At 43.4% G+C, this 18,214-nt stretch overlaps 1 protein-coding gene across 2 annotated transcripts in view; it reads left to right on the top strand.

Moving 5' to 3' along the window:
- Window positions 1-18,214, top strand: part of LOC147020656 (semaphorin-4D-like) — a 71,148-nt gene that overhangs the window by 32,736 nt on the left and 20,198 nt on the right. For both annotated transcript variants that reach the window (XM_085896190.1, XM_085896191.1), the window contains exons 3-12: window positions 5,014-5,098; window positions 8,002-8,074; window positions 8,580-8,633; window positions 8,777-8,872; window positions 9,955-10,057; window positions 10,555-10,662; window positions 13,060-13,199; window positions 13,336-13,511; window positions 15,471-15,609; window positions 17,147-17,357. In XM_085896190.1, the coding sequence (XP_085752316.1) occupies window positions 5,014-5,098; window positions 8,002-8,074; window positions 8,580-8,633; window positions 8,777-8,872; window positions 9,955-10,057; window positions 10,555-10,662; window positions 13,060-13,199; window positions 13,336-13,511; window positions 15,471-15,609; window positions 17,147-17,357 (1,185 nt within the window). The remainder of the gene's footprint in view (window positions 1-5,013; window positions 5,099-8,001; window positions 8,075-8,579; window positions 8,634-8,776; window positions 8,873-9,954; window positions 10,058-10,554; window positions 10,663-13,059; window positions 13,200-13,335; window positions 13,512-15,470; window positions 15,610-17,146; window positions 17,358-18,214) is intronic.

Below are 18,214 nucleotides of genomic sequence, written 5' to 3'. Positions count from 1 at the left end.
CTGTCTCTCCCCTCTGTCTCTCTCTCTCTCTCTCTCTCTCTCTCTCTCTCTCTCTCTCTCTCTCTCTCTCTCTCTCTCTCTCTCTCTCTCTCTCTCTCTCTCTCTCTCTCTCTCTCCTTTCTCTCCTTTCTCTCCTCTCTCTCCTTTCTCTCCTTTCTCTCCTTTCTCTCCTTTCTCTCCTTTCTCTCTTTTTCTCTTTATCTCTTTATCTCTTTTTCTCTTTGTCTCTTTGTCTCTTTTTCTCTTTTTCTCTTTTTCTCTTTATCTCTTTTTCTCTTTGTCTCTTTGTCTCTTTGTCTCTTTTTCTCTTTATCTCTTTATCTCTTTATCTCTTTATCTCTATCTCTTTATCTCTTTATCTCTTTATCTCTTTATCTCTTTATCTCTTTATCTCTATCTCTTTATCTCTTTATCTCTTTATCTCTTTATCTCTTTATCTCTTTTTCTCTTTTTTCTCTTTTTTTCTCTTTTTCTCTTTTTTCTCTTTTTTTCTCTTTTTTCTTTTTTCTCTTTTTCTTTTTTTTTTTTCTTTTTTTTTATTTTTCTTTTTTTTTTTTTTTTTTTCTTTTTTTTCTCTTTTTTTTCTTTTTTTCTTTTTTTCTTCATTTTCTTTTTTTCTCTTTTTTTCTTTTTTTCTCTTTTTTTCTCTTTCTCTCTCTCCAACCTGATCAAAGGACAACTTAAATCAATCATTTGCAACAATTTTAGGAATCATTATTGTGACACATATGATGAACTCGTAATAAAGGTATGGTGGTCTTGCAGAGAGGACAGGTCAGGTATGGGAGCATATGCTGGAGCAGTGCATCACTACATCCACTTTTCACCGATACATCAGGGGCCTCCGTCTGGCCATACCCTAGGCAGATGACCATAACCTCCCCCTCTCGTAAATAAACTGATCAACCTGATGCAACCATGAGGCACGTGAACAGCCCATTTGCCTCCTCCTCCTCCACGCGACACTCACTGACTACACAGATAACAAATCTTATCTGAGTCTCTCTCAGCAAATGTTTTTTTGACACAAAGTTCAACCAGCGATAGCCAAGGATTCTCCCAAGAGACCTGGTACCAAAGGAATTATGTCTCCATCTCAGATCCTTAGATCAGAGTCCAAGTCTCACATCTGTAGATCAAGACTGGAAGCACCAAGAACCTGAAGACTCGAACTTTCGTCAACCTGCACAGGTACCGATAGTGCTACACCCCATGGTCCACTGAATTCATGACACCCCAGGACCGAATCACATGTCAGTTGACCTCTAGTGCACAACATGCGGAGACATGGTATTACTACCAAGGTGAGTAGATCTCTCTGTGACCTCAACTTCCTCACCACAGACAGGTACAGACAACATAGCAGCATCCAAGATGTCATTGAAAGCCTGATCTTCATCTTGACACAGAATATCCATAATTCCAGTGCCTGCTGCTTCTCATTCAGCACCTTGAGAGCCTCTGTAAGAATTTCCAGAGTCTCTTGCAAACATGACTGCATCAAATGTGAAATCAAGATCGGAGATCTTGTCATTCTCAAACAATGCAACGAGCAAGATCTCTATGACATCCTCCCCAGAATCCAGTCCATACAAGTGCTGAAAATTGTGGGGGCCAGTACACACCCCTGACAAACTCGAGGAACAACTGGAAATAAGTCAGAGATGGAACCGCCACACCTCACAGCACTCTCAGTACCAGAGTCCAGTTCACAAATTAAATCGATCAGTTTTGGTGGCACCCCACGAAGACCGAGGATCCTCCAGAGGACCTCCCGATTCACTGAATTAAACGTTTTGCAGAAATCAACATCGGGTGTAGGCAGCCTCTGTCAAAACTCTAATCTGCATTCAGTGAGGACCCGGAGAGTGAGGGTACGGTCAATCATTGACCTCTTTGGGGTAAAGTCCGACTGCTTTGGGTGCTGGGGCTAAAGAAGATGGTGGCGAACACTATCAAGAATGATCAGAACAAAGACATTGCCCAGCACTGTAAGCAGCATCACCTCTCGGTAGTTGCTGCAGTTATGACGATCATTTTTCCCTTTCTGGAGAGGGACAACAAGGCCCCTCTTCCCATCAGTTGGAATGATGCCTGTGTTCCAAACAGAGCACAGAACTGCATGCAGCGACACGAGTGCAGCATTTCCACCAGCCTTGAGAAGTTCAGCATGGATGCCACATATACCAGGAGTTTTTCCCCAATTTCAACTGTTTCACTGCAGCTCCAAACTAAGGTGGTTTGCAGTTGATTGGAGGGTCAGCCAGCAATTGGGATAGTAACACTCCTGACATCCAACTCAACAGATGGTGGGTCAGCATGGTAAATCCGTTTAAAGCAACCGGCCCAGCAGGGCTTCACCTCAGACTCCTCTGTCAAGGGCCCACCACCTTCTGCTCTACTACCCTAACTGCAGTGCACCAACAGACGGGCTTCGAGGAACACAATGCACTGATTCTTCTATAAGCAAGATGAGAATCACTTGACCACAGGTGATGCTCTACATTATCACAGATCCCTTACACATCGGCCTCCTTGTCCACCCACCCTCGGCGAACATACAATTTTACACTTCAGTTCCCTGAACAGCTCAGCTCTGCCATCAAACTTGGTCCTGTGACACTGGTCAGTGGTATCCAGTGTTCCTTGGGAGCCAAAGTTCCTCTTCACCTGACGATGACAGATGACAGCAGAGACAGGTGGCCATCCTCTCTTAGCATGATGACATTCCAGGCACCCACCCAAAGGCACCACTTCAGGTTAATCAGAGAAGACCGCCATCTGGTAGACGACACCTCAGCACCACCTCAACACACACCACCACAACCCGGCCCAGCAAGGTTGCCCCATGGTTTCCCCCCTATCATCAAAGAATGGGGGTCCCAATGGCTTTGCCTCAGTCCCATCCTCCAGTGAGCTGCCTTCTCTAGGGCAGCTGCACATAAGGTACTGCCACTGAGCGGGTTTTTCTTCGTTTGATTTGTGTTTTTTTCGTGTATATTGCGGAATTAAGTGTTTTACGGTGGCGAAAGTGCAAATCCTGTCACCGACTTCTGAGAAATAGCTAACCTAGCTGCACGAGGACTTCTGAGGAGACAATTGGGCACCAGATATGGATGGTCAGTGGCTCACGAGGAACTCCTCTGCCTCTGGAATGTGGATGGGAGAAGTGAGGAATAAAGGAGTTGTGCACAGGGAGCCTGGATTTTATATGTTAATTTGGAGTGGATCACTGGAGGAACAAATAAATCGTGGAGTACATAGCAAGGGTTGGAGGACTGATAGAGTAGAGGGGTCAGTGTCAGAAAATATACAGCAAAAAGAGAGAATCACCCAACCAGCCTGCGATGTGTGAGCAACAGACCCTGTGAATCAGCCTCATCATGAGAGATTTCAATAATTTTGAGAGCTTCAGACTCCACAGGAGCCAAAAGAGATACGGTAGATGTGATGATGGGCACCAGCCCAGAGTGTAAACCGGTACTCTACAGAGCTACAAAAAAAATGTGTTGCAAACTATGATTAGCTTTGATTTTTCCAAGGAAATACATCAATCGATGAGGAGGCTCAGTCGGCGGCTGGTTTTGGAGGCCAGCTTCGTTATGTGGTCAGCCCAGGAAAAGTCTTCACTTATGGTGAGGCTAAGGAATTCAAAAGAACGAACCTGTTCCAGTGGATGACGAAGGAAATCGGAATGTGGATTTATTTGATGATTCTCCTGGAATTGGGGCGAGTGTGAGATTTTGCACAATTGAATATGTTCAATTTATCAGACCAGTGTCTAATCATTTCCAGATCAGCAGCGGCTCTCGACCGAGCAGAGGGGGTGGGGAACTGGATAACACAATGTGGAGTCGTCACCAAAAAAAAAGAAGAGGGTTTCCCAGAGCATCGGATCGGTCGTTTGCAGAGCTGAGGAACCAGACTGGGCCCCACAAACTGGGCCAAAAACATTGCAGGAGGCATGCATTCTTCCAGTGACCCTCTATTGGTTAAACTTCCAAAATCCAGGCTTATTGCACACCTCAAATCCTTTATTTCTCACTTATCCTGTCTTTGGAACCACCACCTTCCAAAGCACATTCTTTCCCACACTTTTCTCCAGGGGTTCTCGGAGGTCGTGCACCACCAGCCCGTGTCATCCCCCAAGCTCACCAATGATCGTTATTACTCCCATGAACCCTCTTGATTGCTCATCCATTCATTGCTGGTTTTGCTCAATTTGTGCCCCACTACCACACTGTCAAGTTTACCTTGCTCTTCCATGAGCTTCACTCTTGTAGGATAAAAATTGCAAAATGGATTTCATTACTTTGTTTATAATTGTAAGTACAGTGCTGTACACGAACAGGACAGTAGTTAATAGGGTCTATTTTTGCACCATTTTGTGTAAGACGGTGATTTTGGTTGACTTTCAAGTCGACGAAAGGTGACTTGGGGAAAATAATTTGGTGATAAAAGTTGACACAGGATATCCAAGAGAGGCAGAGCAGGTTTTCATAACATGTGCTCTGATGCTGTGTGGGTTAGTCACAGAACCGGAGTTGAGGGTTTCTGGAAACCTCTCCACATTCCCAGGTGAGTGAAACGCAGTGTGAAGGAGCAATTGGGTGCACTTAAATAATAAAATAGTGTCAGTACTTAGTTGAGATTCGTGGAAGAGACAGAGAGAGGCAAAGAGAGGCAGAGAGAGAGGGGGAGGAGAGAGAGACAGACAGACAGAGAGACAGAGAGAGACAGAGAGAGAGAGAGAGAGAGAGAGAGAGAGAGAGAGAGAAAGAGAGAGAGAGAGAGAGAGAGAGAGAGAGAGAGAGACAGACAGACAGACAGACAGACAGACAGACAGAGAGAGAGAGACAGAGGAAGAGAGAGGGAAGAGAGACAGAGGAAGAGAGATGTAGTGAACATAATGATGCTTCGTTGAATGAAAAGGTGACCTTGTGAACAAAATGTTGCAAAATAATTTAAACACCATGACTAACATTTGTGTCTTTTTAAAATTTCTTGAAGCAGAGGTGAAATCATTTGGCTTGAAGACCTTTCATGACCCCAGTTCTGGAAACTACAGCAAGTTGCTCTTGGATCCCAGCAATAAAATGTAAGTTTTGGAACAAGGGATTTTTTTTTTTTAATTGAACTCCTAAACTTTTTGAAATGGTCATTGACAGAGAGAGATTGTGTGCAGAGACTGAAATGCTCCTTCACAGATACTACATATACAACCTTTTTTTTTTAACTTTGGCAAATCTGAGTGCCTGAGAACCAAGACTGCTATTTGACGGATCACTGAAATTGAGGTCGATACTGAAATTGTGTTGGTTGCCTTTCGTATCTGAAGTAAGCTGTTCACACGAAACATGTGAACGACCTGGTAGATTTGCTGAGATTGCAGAAGCTTCTGCCCAGACAGCAACCACACTCTGAGAAAGGAAGCAGTGTCACCTGGTGTCAAGGAACCACCAAGAAAACCAAGCCACTTGGTAGCCACAGTCGATCAGGCAGGGGGTTGTAATTTGTTCATGGTTCTGGCGATATCTTGCCTCTTCTTCAGATCCACCAACTAATGCTAACAGATTGAACACCCTGTTTAACATCCAACTGAGGAATGCAACACGCATCGGTGCTTCGCCCTGCCTGCGAAACACCTGGATGGGAATTTATAGCTGGTTTGGGATTCAAACCCAGACTAGACATCTCAGAGGCAAGTCTGCATACCTTGAGGCTCGGCTATCCCAGCAGGCTTTATGAAAATTAATAGCTGGCATGAAGATCTTTTTCTGCCAAAGTCCATTGTCTGCTGACAACTTGAAGACAATAGGGGATGCACTACACTTTTTATCTCATGGTCCAAGGCTTTCAGGACCTTGTACATATATCAGATGCAGATCAAGGGCATTGGGCATCATCAGGATGTTTACCTCCGCCACCTCGGGTAGGCGGAGGTTATGATTTCACCCCTATCTGTTTGTCTGTCTGTTTGTCTGTCTGTTTGTCTGTGAACAGAACATCTCAAACAGTTATGGACAGATTCGGACGAAATTTGGTGGAGAGGTTGTATTTGTGACACTGACTAAATGATTAGATTTTGGTGAAGATCTGGGTCCAGATAGTGGAATTTTTAATGTGATTCTTCAGCATTGAGTGATTGGGCTAAAACCGATATATATATATATATATATATATATATATATATATATATATATATATATATATATATATATATATATATATATATATATATTGCATGATATCTGAAAAGGTTGAGAACGAGTTCTGACAAAACTTGGTGGATGAGTTGGTTTGGTGATGAGAACAAGCCGAGTCGATGTTGGTTCAGGTCCGAATCCAGATCTGGCCTATCTATGGAATGGTGTTCTAGTTTTACAAATGAGATTTGTTGCTAATGGACAAGTCCACATGGTCTGTGGGGTTTGCTCTTGAGATCCCACCTTCAGTGAATAGTGGAATAGTACATTTGGGTTCAGATGTGAGCACGAAACGGTGAAACACAAATTTCTACACCAATATCCATCTGTGAAGACCTTTAGGTTGTATTGGAGGTGATAATGAACATTCCAAATTGACTGGACCCGGCAGACTTAACACCACAATGGTATTATTATTGAGAATGACCTGCACAGAAAACTCACTGTTTAAAAACTTTCCTTACGATTTTGTCAAAAAGCAGCCTCTGGTTCCCAGGCAGTCATTTAATGTACTGGATGACATCAAGTGTTATCTTATTAATAAGAATGCTTAATGAGATGACAAAAAAACTAAAAGTATTAAATCTATCAAAAACATGGATATATGGCACATGCTGTTCCTCGGGGCCCTGTCATACCTTGACGTTTTAGCCAGCGTATGGCAACGTATCAAAATGTCTGTAAAACCCTGGCGTACGCTGAACGATTGATGTTTTTTTTTCAGTTTTGGGCGTATTCATAACGAGTTGGACGTATGCATAACGTATTAGTAACGTACACAGAACGTTTTGATAACTTGTAGATAACTTATACCAACGAATGCTTACCGTGTTGTCGGCGTTCACAACTTATGCCCATCGATAGTCTAACTTATGCATAGCGCGTGGCAGCGTATCGCCGACGATCACGTGGTGTAGCCTATTAAAAAGGCTGCCGCTCGACGATTCAAATCGTAACCGCACTAGACATGGAAGTGTCAACATCACAGTCATGCCGAAGAAAACTTCAAAGAATGCTGCAAAGAAGTCTCCTGGCCGTGGACGCAGACGCAAGGAGGATCCATAATCACCCACACCCTCCCCATCACACTCACCTACTACTACTGACATGGACCTACTACTACTAATACCTATTACCACTACTACTACTGACACACTCACCTACTACTACTACTGATACTACTGACATGGCCATCTACTCAACATGGAATCTGGAACACTGACGGGTTCCTCGTGTGAAGCCCATTTTTATATACCAATTCCCCTAAACGCTGCCAATACACCATTATATGGTAGCTGTAAGTTAGAAACACGTTCAGTAAGTTCTGTGGTCGTCCGGAAGACATCAAATACGTCTAAATACGTCAATATGCGTTGGAGATACGTTACACATAGGTTCAAAGCACGTTACTCATAGGTTAGAAATAAGTTTCGGGTACGCTAAACATTACCTCGACGTGTTTCGACTTATGAGTAACTTACAAATAACGTGTGTCGACGTGTGTCAACGATCGCGTAATGTCCCTACAACTTATGGCCAGCGTATGTGGAACATGTGAGTCATACGCCGAGCATGCTTAAAATTTGTCGACGAGCTCGGCGTACTACGACGTTTGCCAGCGTGCTTGAGCATGGTCTTAACGTATACAAAACTTACCCATAACGTATTCAATGTGTGCCAGCGTATTCGCCAAATTTTTCATACGTCGGCATACGCTGGCTAAAACGTCAAGGTGTTACAGGGCCTTCAATAGGAGTTTGACAGCTGTTACTAACCCTATATTACCTCCATGCAGAGTCTACGTGGCAGCTCGTGAAGCCGTGTTTGCCCTGAATGCAATGGATATCACCGTACAGCCAAAAACAAAGGTGTGTTGTATTCAAATTAAAATGTCTGCCAGGAAATCATCAAATACTAGGTGGTATAGCAACGGTTCTGTACGACATTGTCTTTTTGTTCACGGCATCCTCCGACAAGGTCAGAGATGGGGGACATCAAAATGAACTCCGTCCGACCGACCGATCATCTGTCCACGCACTTTTGTGCTCATGATATTTCAAAAACCGGAAAACATTTCGCTTTCAAATTGCAGACATCTATTCCTCGTGACATCATGTCAACCTGATGAGATCACTGCTGTGATTGGCTGAATTATGTTGCCATGGCAACGATCTTGTTAACTTGGCTTGCATGCGTGATATTTCAAAAACCGTTTATGATTTAGCTTTCATATTACATGGATCTACTTCTCATACCACCCAAAAAGTGGGGGACCGAGAGTATCAGCTCGTTGTTTGGATTGAATTATCCCATAACGAATGAAAAAGCTGAATGCTAATCAGCACAGCCTATTGGCTACTTGTGTATCTGCAGATGATGTGGGAAGCAGAGGACAAGGAGGCTTGCATGCTTAAAACAAAACGAAAGGTGAGTTAAGGCTTGAATTGACAATTCTTGTTTTTGTGACACCTGTCTTGTGTTGCAGTTGAGGTCTTTGTCATCCTGAAAACAGAAATGGGAATGTGATTGCCGTGCCATATCAGAATAATTACTTGCTCTTGTCATTGCAGAACTTGTGTGCAAACTTCATCTTGGACTTGACCTTTAATAATTCTCAACTCATCGCCTGTGGAACCAATGCCTTCGACCCTCAATACATTTACATTGTAAGTGGTGGCGGAATGTCACGGTATGACTAACTAGCTTGTACGACTAACTAGCAAATACAGCCTGTCACTTCGCTGACAGGGGTATGAAGAGGAGGGGGGGATTGAGAGAGGAGAGAGGAGGGAGGGGAGGGAGAGAGAGGAAGAGAGGAGATTGGGAGGGGAGAGAGAGGAGGCAGGAGGGAGGGGAAGCTAGGAAAGGGGGAAGAGCAAGGAAGGGGAGGGAGGTGGGGAGAGCTATGACTTATCAAACAATGCTATACTGCAGGAGGGAGGGTGTGAGGAGGGGGTGAGAGAGAAAAAGAGGGAGGAATATGAAAAAAAAGAAGAGAGAAAGGTGAGGGGTGGAGGTGGGGTTAGTAGAGAGAATGATATGTTATGCTTAATGAACGAACACGCACACAAAAACAAACTCATGTCAGAACAGCTGTACACACAACGACACAACAGAGTTTATAATGTAATCCACTGGCACATCTGCAAAACCTTTGATATCCCAGTTCCAGAACTCATGGAACATGCTCCATATGGAGTGCCAGTTGTGCCGGAGTAATTTGTTGGCTCGGGTTACAATCCTGAATGGGTTGCCATTCCGATGCATGATACTTGGGTGAGTGAGCAGGAATTTGTTTATTGCTCATGGTGCCAGCAATAGCTCACCGACTTCGCGAACGACACCGTAAGAACTTTATCGTCCAGTAACTAAATGCTGGCACATGGGACTGCCAGTTTACCTGCATACAAGGGATGGTACACACATTGCTGAATGGCCTTGCATGCGGCATACCATATTGACAGTTTATAGGTAGCTCGAGATTTGAACCCGCACACTGGATAGTTCAGAGGTGAGTAACAGCACAGTCCTGTATTTAAATACCAGAAATCACAATCTACTTTTCATAATGCTCGTCCTGCACAAGCAGCTCTGGTCACCTAACAGCAGCGTGTGATACCTTTGATCATCACGTGGTGTTTGTAAACATCTTATGGTTACCGTGTTCTTCCCTATTAAACTGAATGTTATGACTTCATATTCTTTTTTTTTTGAGCACTGAATTTGTGTGATGTTTTGTCCATTGCAGGACCGAGATGATCTTGGAATGAGCTTGACGAAGAGAGTCGGGGAGGCACGGGCGAATTGGTGTCCATATGATCCCACACGTCGCCACGCTTCTCTGGTTGTGGGTACGGCAATCATCATTTTACCAAGTACACCAAAAGCTGCCCATTACCAATTGTCATGTTAACAACAACAGCAGCAGCAATATATTGTCCAAACCATTGAGGTTTTGTGAAATTATTTATTTATTTATTCATTCATATGCAGCCTGTGGCTGCTGGGCTGCATCGTTTTCTGGTTGCGCAGCTGTACCGCTGAAGCAATACCCCTCTTGCCAGCACACGGGTACTCATTTCGCCAACCTCGGAAGGATGACAGGCTGAGTCAACCCATCTGGTGTTAATTCAAGGGTAAACAGATGGCTTGAACTCAAGACCCTAAGATCTTAAGCCAGCCACCCCAACCGTTAAGCCAACACCAAGCTTTTTGAAATATTAATACTAGTATATATATATATATATCATAATAAGCCTGGAGGCAAACCTCACAAACCCTTTATAAGCATTACTTGCTGTATATAACGTATTTGTTGATTTTATAAAATTTTAAATTGTTGTTTCAGACAATGTTCTACATGTGGCCACAACAAGCGACTACTGGGGCCACGATCCTGTGATCGCACGAGTACTGGGTGATAATTTCTTGAGCACAGAATCACGCTGGCTTAATGGTCAGTGGTTGTCATTATACATATCTGTTGTTTATTTGTTTTTTTTAAACAACGCACAGAGTTGATAGGATGGCATAATGGAAGTTAACTTGCCTTTTGAGATATCGAGTCTGTGTTCCATTCCTGACCTGACGATAAACTGTCAGATTGGTGCTTCACAGGCAGGGCATTGCAACAGGGAGTGTTCTTCCTCAGATGGACGTGAAGTTGGAGATACGTCCGCTCGCATTATCTGGAGGATGATAAGATCCCATGGTGTCTTTCGCAAAAAATAGGCGAGTAACAGTTATATCGCAAAGAGTGAGCGTCAGCACCTTGGACAAATTGCTAATTCTTGTGCCAATTGTGCAGGGCCACTGCATCAGTGGCACAGCTGCACTTGAGTATCCAGGCTTAAGGTATGCCAAGTTTCTCAGATACATAACATCCTTGTCATACTCACTTATTAGCTCGCCTTCTCCGAATGCTGCATCTACATTCCCATTCCTCTTCCCTCTCTCTATTCCAAAGCTCCCCCTTTTCCCTCCTCCTCCTCTTCTTCCTGCTCTCTATCCCTCTTACTACTCCTGTCTTCACTCCTCTCTCTTTGCCTTCTCTTTATTCTCTCAATGTTCTTCTTATTTTACTTATAACCTCTGCTCCGCTCCCTCCCCTCGGTTGTATTTACTGCATAACAACAAGGAATCTCAGGCACAATCTTTATCCCCGGGTGCCCCTTTTATTACCTCCACCACTGAAGGGGAAGGCCATGTTTTCACCCCTTTCTGTCTGTTTGTTTGTTTGCCTGTATTCGTTTATGTGCAGGGTATCTCAAAAAGTTGTGGACGGATCCAAATTGAATTTAGTGGGCAGGTTGGGTGAGTTACAAGGACAAAATGACTAGATTTAGTGAACATCCGGACCTGGATCCAGCTACTAGAATTTTGAAAGTGATTCTTCACCATTGAGAGATAGGGCCAAAAACGATATATAGCATGATATCTCAAAAAGGTTGCGGATGGATTCGGATGAAACTTGGTGGAGCACGATAATTTCAAAAATTTATTGATTGGGCCCGATATGTTCTCGTGGATCAGGCATTATGTGGCAGAGGTACAGTATGTGCTCTATTGAGTGCCCTTGTTGTTCAAAATGAATCTGCGTCGTTGGGTACAAACGTCATGCGGAGGGACCTGGGATCGATGCTAACTCCAGCTTTGCATTGGAAGGTGTGTGAATAGCTCTTATCGTTGTGACTGTTTTGCGTAAGCTTCACTCCTGCAGTCGTCACTCTGTACCTGAAGAAGTCAATCGCTCATGCTACAAATGTACACTTCTCCTTCTTCAGGGTCAGATTGTGCGTTGTAGTTGCAACAGCACAGTGTTCAACTGCTCAAATTGAGAGAGACTGAGAAGATAAGGGATGTGAGTGGGAATGAGAAGGTTTTTGAGTATGGCCTTGTATAGTAGTAGGTGGTCTCTTGTTATGTAGCATCCTCTTTTGCATCCCTTCTATTTTGCCTCTCGGCCTCCTTGTTGTGTCAGGTGGTGGCACATCATTTATGTCATGATTCCCATCAGAAGTTTGTATGTCGTTGGTAGACATGCTTTTGATCTATACTTGTGGGGTAGTTAGGTTTCTTCAGATTTTGGGATGAGGAAGGTGTTACCCTCTGTGAGCCATTCATCCATTACCTCCTCCTCTTGGATAAGTTTGTTGAATGCTTGAGCGTCGTGATAGTGGAGAGCTTCCCGTTGCTTTCGCCAGAAATTTGGAACTCCATTTTGGACTGGGCTTTCCCACATCTGTGGAATCGCCTTCCTGTGTCTTTCCAATCATGTTCCTTACTGCTGCAAGGTTGTCGTTCAGTACCATCTCATCTCATCTTGTCGCTTTATATTGATAATCTTCTTGTTCCTGCTAATATCCATCATATGCCATCTTTTCTTGCAGGTAGGTCATGTTTGTATGTCTGTCACCTGTCTCCATGCTTTCTTTTGTGGTGCTCGAAACTCTCTAATACTACTCTCTCATTTTGTTGCTCCTTGACACTCCTTTTTTATTTTATTTACAGAGCAGTGATGGCACCTGAGCCACTCACGTATTACCTCTGCCACCGAAGGTGGACAGAGGTTATGTTTTCACCCCTGTTTTGTTTGTCTGTCTGTGAGCAGGATATCTCAAAAAAAGCTAAGGACGAGTTCGAACAAAACTTGGTGGACAGGTTGGATGTGTGACAAGGACGAACTGATTCCAGATCCGAATATGAGAATTTTCTCAAATTTTTAAAAAGTGATTCTTCACCATTATAAGAGATTCCCCATTAAATGGGAAACTTTTATTTTTTCAATAAAAAATAAAACCGACCATGTTTATCCACTATTATCTTCTGCACATTTTTTTTTTCTCCAACTCAGATCCAAACTTCATTGGAGCAATTGCTGGGAAGGAGGCAGAAGGCGACGACGAAAAGATATATTTCTTCTTCACGGAGGTGGCACAGGAGGTGAATTCCTTTGAGCCTATTAGAGTTGCTCGTGTGGCACGCTTTTGCAAAGTGAGTTGGGCAAGTCTTTGTGTCTCGCACACTCTTCCATGATGTGTCTTTTTGGATTAGCGCTGAGCAGTTATCGTCACATAAGTGAAGATTTTGTTCTCTTGAGATGTTCTGTGTCTTCACCACATGGTGTCAGGGTGATCGTGGTGGAAAGAGAACTCTTCAACAAAAATGGACTTCCTTCCTGAAAGCACATCTGACCTGTAAAGTTCAGCATGGTGATGATATATTCTCAAATCTCAGAGATGTGTTCTTGGCAGCCAGAAGCGATGACCAACCTCCAATGTTGATTGCACTATTCTCTTCAAATTGGTATGTGTGTATAGTCTTTCCTTCAATTATTCCATTGTAATTCATATAAGTATGGCATGATAGATGTTGAAGAGCTGTAACTTTGAATAGCTAAACTTGGTAAGAGCATCATGTTTGGCTTGAAATACAGTCCAGGTATGCATATGATAGGCTATACTATAAAATGACCGTTTTTACAGCCATTTTTCCCTGCTGTGCAGGGGTTTGGCTTTTTCTTGATGCAATGTTTTATGGCCGGATGCCCTTCCTGACGCCAACCCTGGTCGCCTCTTACGACACACAGGGATATGGTACACCTATTCTAACCGGGGCATACACCGGGACCAGTACACTGGTACTCATTTCGCCGACCTCAGAAGGATGACAGGCTGAGTCAACCCCCTGGTGTTAATTCAGCAGCCAACGGGGCTTGAACTCAGGACCCTGGGATCCCAAGCCGCCACCCTAACCACTAAGCCAACACCAGGCTTATAGGCTATACTATCTTAATCTAATTTTAAGTTTAAAATACACCAACTTTTTTTTTTCATTGAGTTATCCTATTGTTGTCACATGGTAGAAGCAAAAGATCAGTGTCTGGGGCCAAAATTGCATACTGCATATATCGATATAGTATATCTATCTGTCTATCTGTTTATAATTTGCTGTAATTTGTATGTTTCACCCCTGTTTAGACTCTTTGGACCTTTACACCTTTTAGCCACCTTAGACCGTTTAGACCCTCTACAACCGTTAGACACACACCACACACACATCCAGAGTCTTCTTCCAATGTACAGACGATACTTTTTCAGAAAAAGAGAAATTTGAATTTGAATTGTTCAGAAATTAAGGTTTCAGTGTCTAATCTATATCTGGTTTGATCGAGAGTGAAGAAAGCTGTAATTTGTATGTTTGTATGTTTCACATAGGTTTATGAAGACAGCGCATATAGATGACGCATGAAGCACATCGAAGGAAATCCCACATAAAGCATCTGTTTATCTTTATCACACTCTTTAAAGAGAAATTTGAATGTGAATTGTTCAGAAATTAAAGTTTCATCATCAGGAGGAGATATCAGAGGAAATCCTGTATAATGTTTCGCCCGTTCTAACAATCTGTTTAAATATGCCTGGTATTGGTTAGTGGTTCGCGTGGTTGGCTTAGGATTCGAGGATCTTGAGTTTGAGCCCCATTGGCTGCTGAATTAACACTAGGTGGGTTTGACTCAGCCTGTCAACCTTCTGAGGTCAGCAAAATGAGTACCAGTGCACTGGTAGAGGGGCACAGCATCAGCAGTGCAGCCGCACTTCCAAGAAATGATAGCTACCCAGCAGCCAAGCTGCCATACGTATAAATAGAACGCAGCCTCCACCCCTCACATTTCTTTCTTTTTTTTCTCTCCTCTCCCTCTCTCCCTCTCTCTCTCCCTCCTTGCGCCCCTTCCTCCCACAGTGTATAGCAACGTTCGGTTAGGCGTCACAAAAATAATGAAAACATTGTAACAAAGCATACAGTACTGTATATTAATTATAATACTAATAATATTAACAGCAATAAGAGTGGAGGCTATAATTTGGCAGCAATAATAATAACGAACGTATCATCCCTGCCCTGGCTAAAGCATATCTGTGCTTGGTGAAAGGTAAGCTAATGCTCAAGCAGTACAGCAGGCAGGTATGCTACAGGGCCATGAAGACAATGAAAATTTGGTCCAATGGACCAACGGGCCCCCTCGTATCCCCAAAACAAAACAACCACTTATCAGTGTTGAAAGTTTAAGTTGCAAATGCATGAGAGAGAGAGAAAAAAAAATCTGAAATTACTCGTATCCTTTCCTGTAACATCAGGATTTGCAGTACTGTACCATTAACCATGAGTAACCACAATGATAAAATGTCTTGGTTAAGTTGATGATATCGTGTGACAGACATTGCTTTCTTATCAGATGAGGTGTGACAATCTTGTGTCCTGCAGGCTGGACCTGCGCATGTCTGTGATCTGTGCCTATAAATGGTCCGAGGTGTCCTCCATATTCAGTGGTAATTATAAACTTCTTGAAAACGATCAGTGGATAGACTATGCTTGGACAATTGCCAAACCACGTCCAGGATCTGTAAGTATAGCTTTCATTTCCTTGCATTATGTTGAGATTGTTCTTGTTTTTAATTTTTTTTTTTACATTTGATCCAATGAGAGAACATGGAAAGAATTCAGAAATGAATTTGATTCTGAAATCTGACCAACCCTGTAAAATTTAAATCCTAACTCGTGTTTTTTTTTTTTTCTGAAAAATGAATTGTTCAACAAATCAGAACATTGATGTCTGGGGTTTATTTTATTGTCTGTGGATTTACATTTGTTGCTTCATGTTTCTGATTCATGATTATTTTTCATTTGTAATCTCAAGGCTCATGGAGGAGCATGAATGGATCACAAGGTAACAGAACAAAAGGAACGGTAGAAAGAGAGGGGGGAAAAAAAACACCAACAGCAGGGATGAGGGACAAAATGGAGGGAGACTTGGACAAATAAGGGGTGTGGACAACATGGATACAGCCACAAACTCTGAGCGAGAAAAACCTGGAAATTTGGAAAGAGGTGGGTTTGGGTCGGGTTTATGGGGGAAAACAAGATTATGGTTTTGTATGGGTGGTGATTTCAGATGGTGGTGAATACCTGTCGACCTGGAGGGAAGAATGTGGAAGTTGGGTCCACAGATGGGGGGGGGAGGGGGAAGAGGAACAAATGAGTGGAGGTGAGCAGTGATTCTGTATTTTGGGAGCTTCACCAGGAAGGGGTTGCTGGCAGACTGTGTGCATCCTGCAGAAACCTAGGGACAGTGGAGGACAAAGCACTGAAAAAGCAGAGGGTGCAAGACCAGAAAGGAGGTGCAAGAAGACAGACACACCACCGACCTGTCTGTGATGGGAAAGTGATCGGCCAATAGACAGCTTCACCACTGGAGATTCCAATAATCTTGAAGGCCTTGGTTTCCGCGGCATCAAGCTGAGCAAGATGCGAGGCAGGGGCGCCAGCCCAGAGGGGAGAGCAGTACTCCATCGAGCTGTGCATGGAGGCCTTGTAAGTAGACAAGAGTTCAGGTGTGCCAATGAAAGACTTTGCACGATGGAGAATGCCCAATTGGCAACTGGCTTTGGAGGCCAACAGAGAAGTGCGGATTGCTCAAGAAAGATCATGGCTGAAAGTGAAGCCCAAAGGTTTTAGTGATTGTACTTCTTCAAGAGGTTTGGAAGTAGTTTTGGTGGTTCTTGAATTTGTATTTTTGGATGTATAATTTGGTGTCAGGGTTAGTTGTATTACTTATAATCACTCGATTTAATGGCACGACAGGGGCTCGGACTCAATACCCTAAGATGTTGAGCCAGCAACTTTAACCGTTAAGTCAACACGAGGCTTAGAATATGTAGATAGTCGGATCCAACGCAGTTTTCAGCAGCGACTGAGAAAGATACTTAACACATGGCACACGATGCCTGTACAGTCTCGTATGTAGACCACTAAGTGGTCAAAATATCAGATCTAATCATTGTCTGTTGGGCAGCTATACTTGGTGGTGGCTCATTCATTTTTGATACTACAACTCGGTTTTCTTTGTTCATGAAGATTTTCTACCTGTCTTTACCTTACAGTGTATCTCCGAGGAACTCAAAAAGCAAAATATTACATCATCCTGGGACCTTCCATCAGAAACCCTGAACTTCCTGAAAGTAAACACTCTCATGGCAAAAGGGGTTAATGCTGTTCCTCTGCTGTGTCTACATGAGATCTACACCAAACTGGCTGTCGCACACATCCTTGCTGCCAACAACCAAAAGTACACTGTATACTTTCTGGGAACAGGTGTGAACCATAAATTGTATATTACTGTATCACAACAGTGGACTAGAAAACTTTGGCAAAATAGAAGGTCGTTTGGGCCGTCTCGCCAGTGCTGTATCCCTGTCTCATTTCCTTAATCTCTGCATTTACTCATCTTCTATCTCATAACCCTATTCTTAACACTAACTTGATCTCACATCCACATCCCTTTTATAGTCAACTCTTACAGTTAACCGTTTGATCTTCATGTGTGGAATTTAGCCAAGGAACTGCCACACTTTGGTGTACTCATTACCCTGCATACAAGAAGGGGAAAATGGGGGTTAAGCAATTGGTTCACTTCTGTCTGTCTGTCCATCCATCTGACCATCCATCTACAAACGTCAGTTTGTGATCGAGGAACAACTTAATTTAAATTGAATGTTATGTTTCGAACTTCATTTCCTCCTCTTCCATTTATAAGGGGTGAGGTCCAATGGCACCAATCTTCTCCCTTGACCACAATATTCCTCCACTTCCCTCTGTCCTCAGCCAAGTCTCTGCACTCTCCAACGACCCCCACCTTACTGATATCCACCCACACACAATCCTCACATCTCAACCACGGTCTTCCTCTTTTCCTCCTCCCTTGCTCCCTCAACATATCCGCTCTCGTTGCCATTCTTTCTTCCCCGATCTGCACTGTGTCCAGCCCATCTCAGCCAGCATTTTACCAATCAAGCGCGTAGCCAGAGGTCCAAAAGCGATGAGGCGAAAAGAGGTCGGGGGGGGGGGGTATTGTCCTATTTAGGTATTGTGATAGGAGTGGAGATAAGAGTATTCAGAGCACTGCCGGGTAGCTTTGATAGTTTACTCCCCAGGGAGCTCAGATGGCCAGA

Source organism: Eptatretus burgeri, chromosome 9 (assembly GCF_056783735.1).
Source record: "Eptatretus burgeri isolate ZD-2024b chromosome 9, Ebu_testis_v1, whole genome shotgun sequence".
NCBI lineage: Eukaryota > Metazoa > Chordata > Myxini > Myxiniformes > Myxinidae > Eptatretus > Eptatretus burgeri.
Note: the sequence above shows the minus strand (reverse complement) of the source record. Positions and strands in the feature narration are given on the sequence as shown.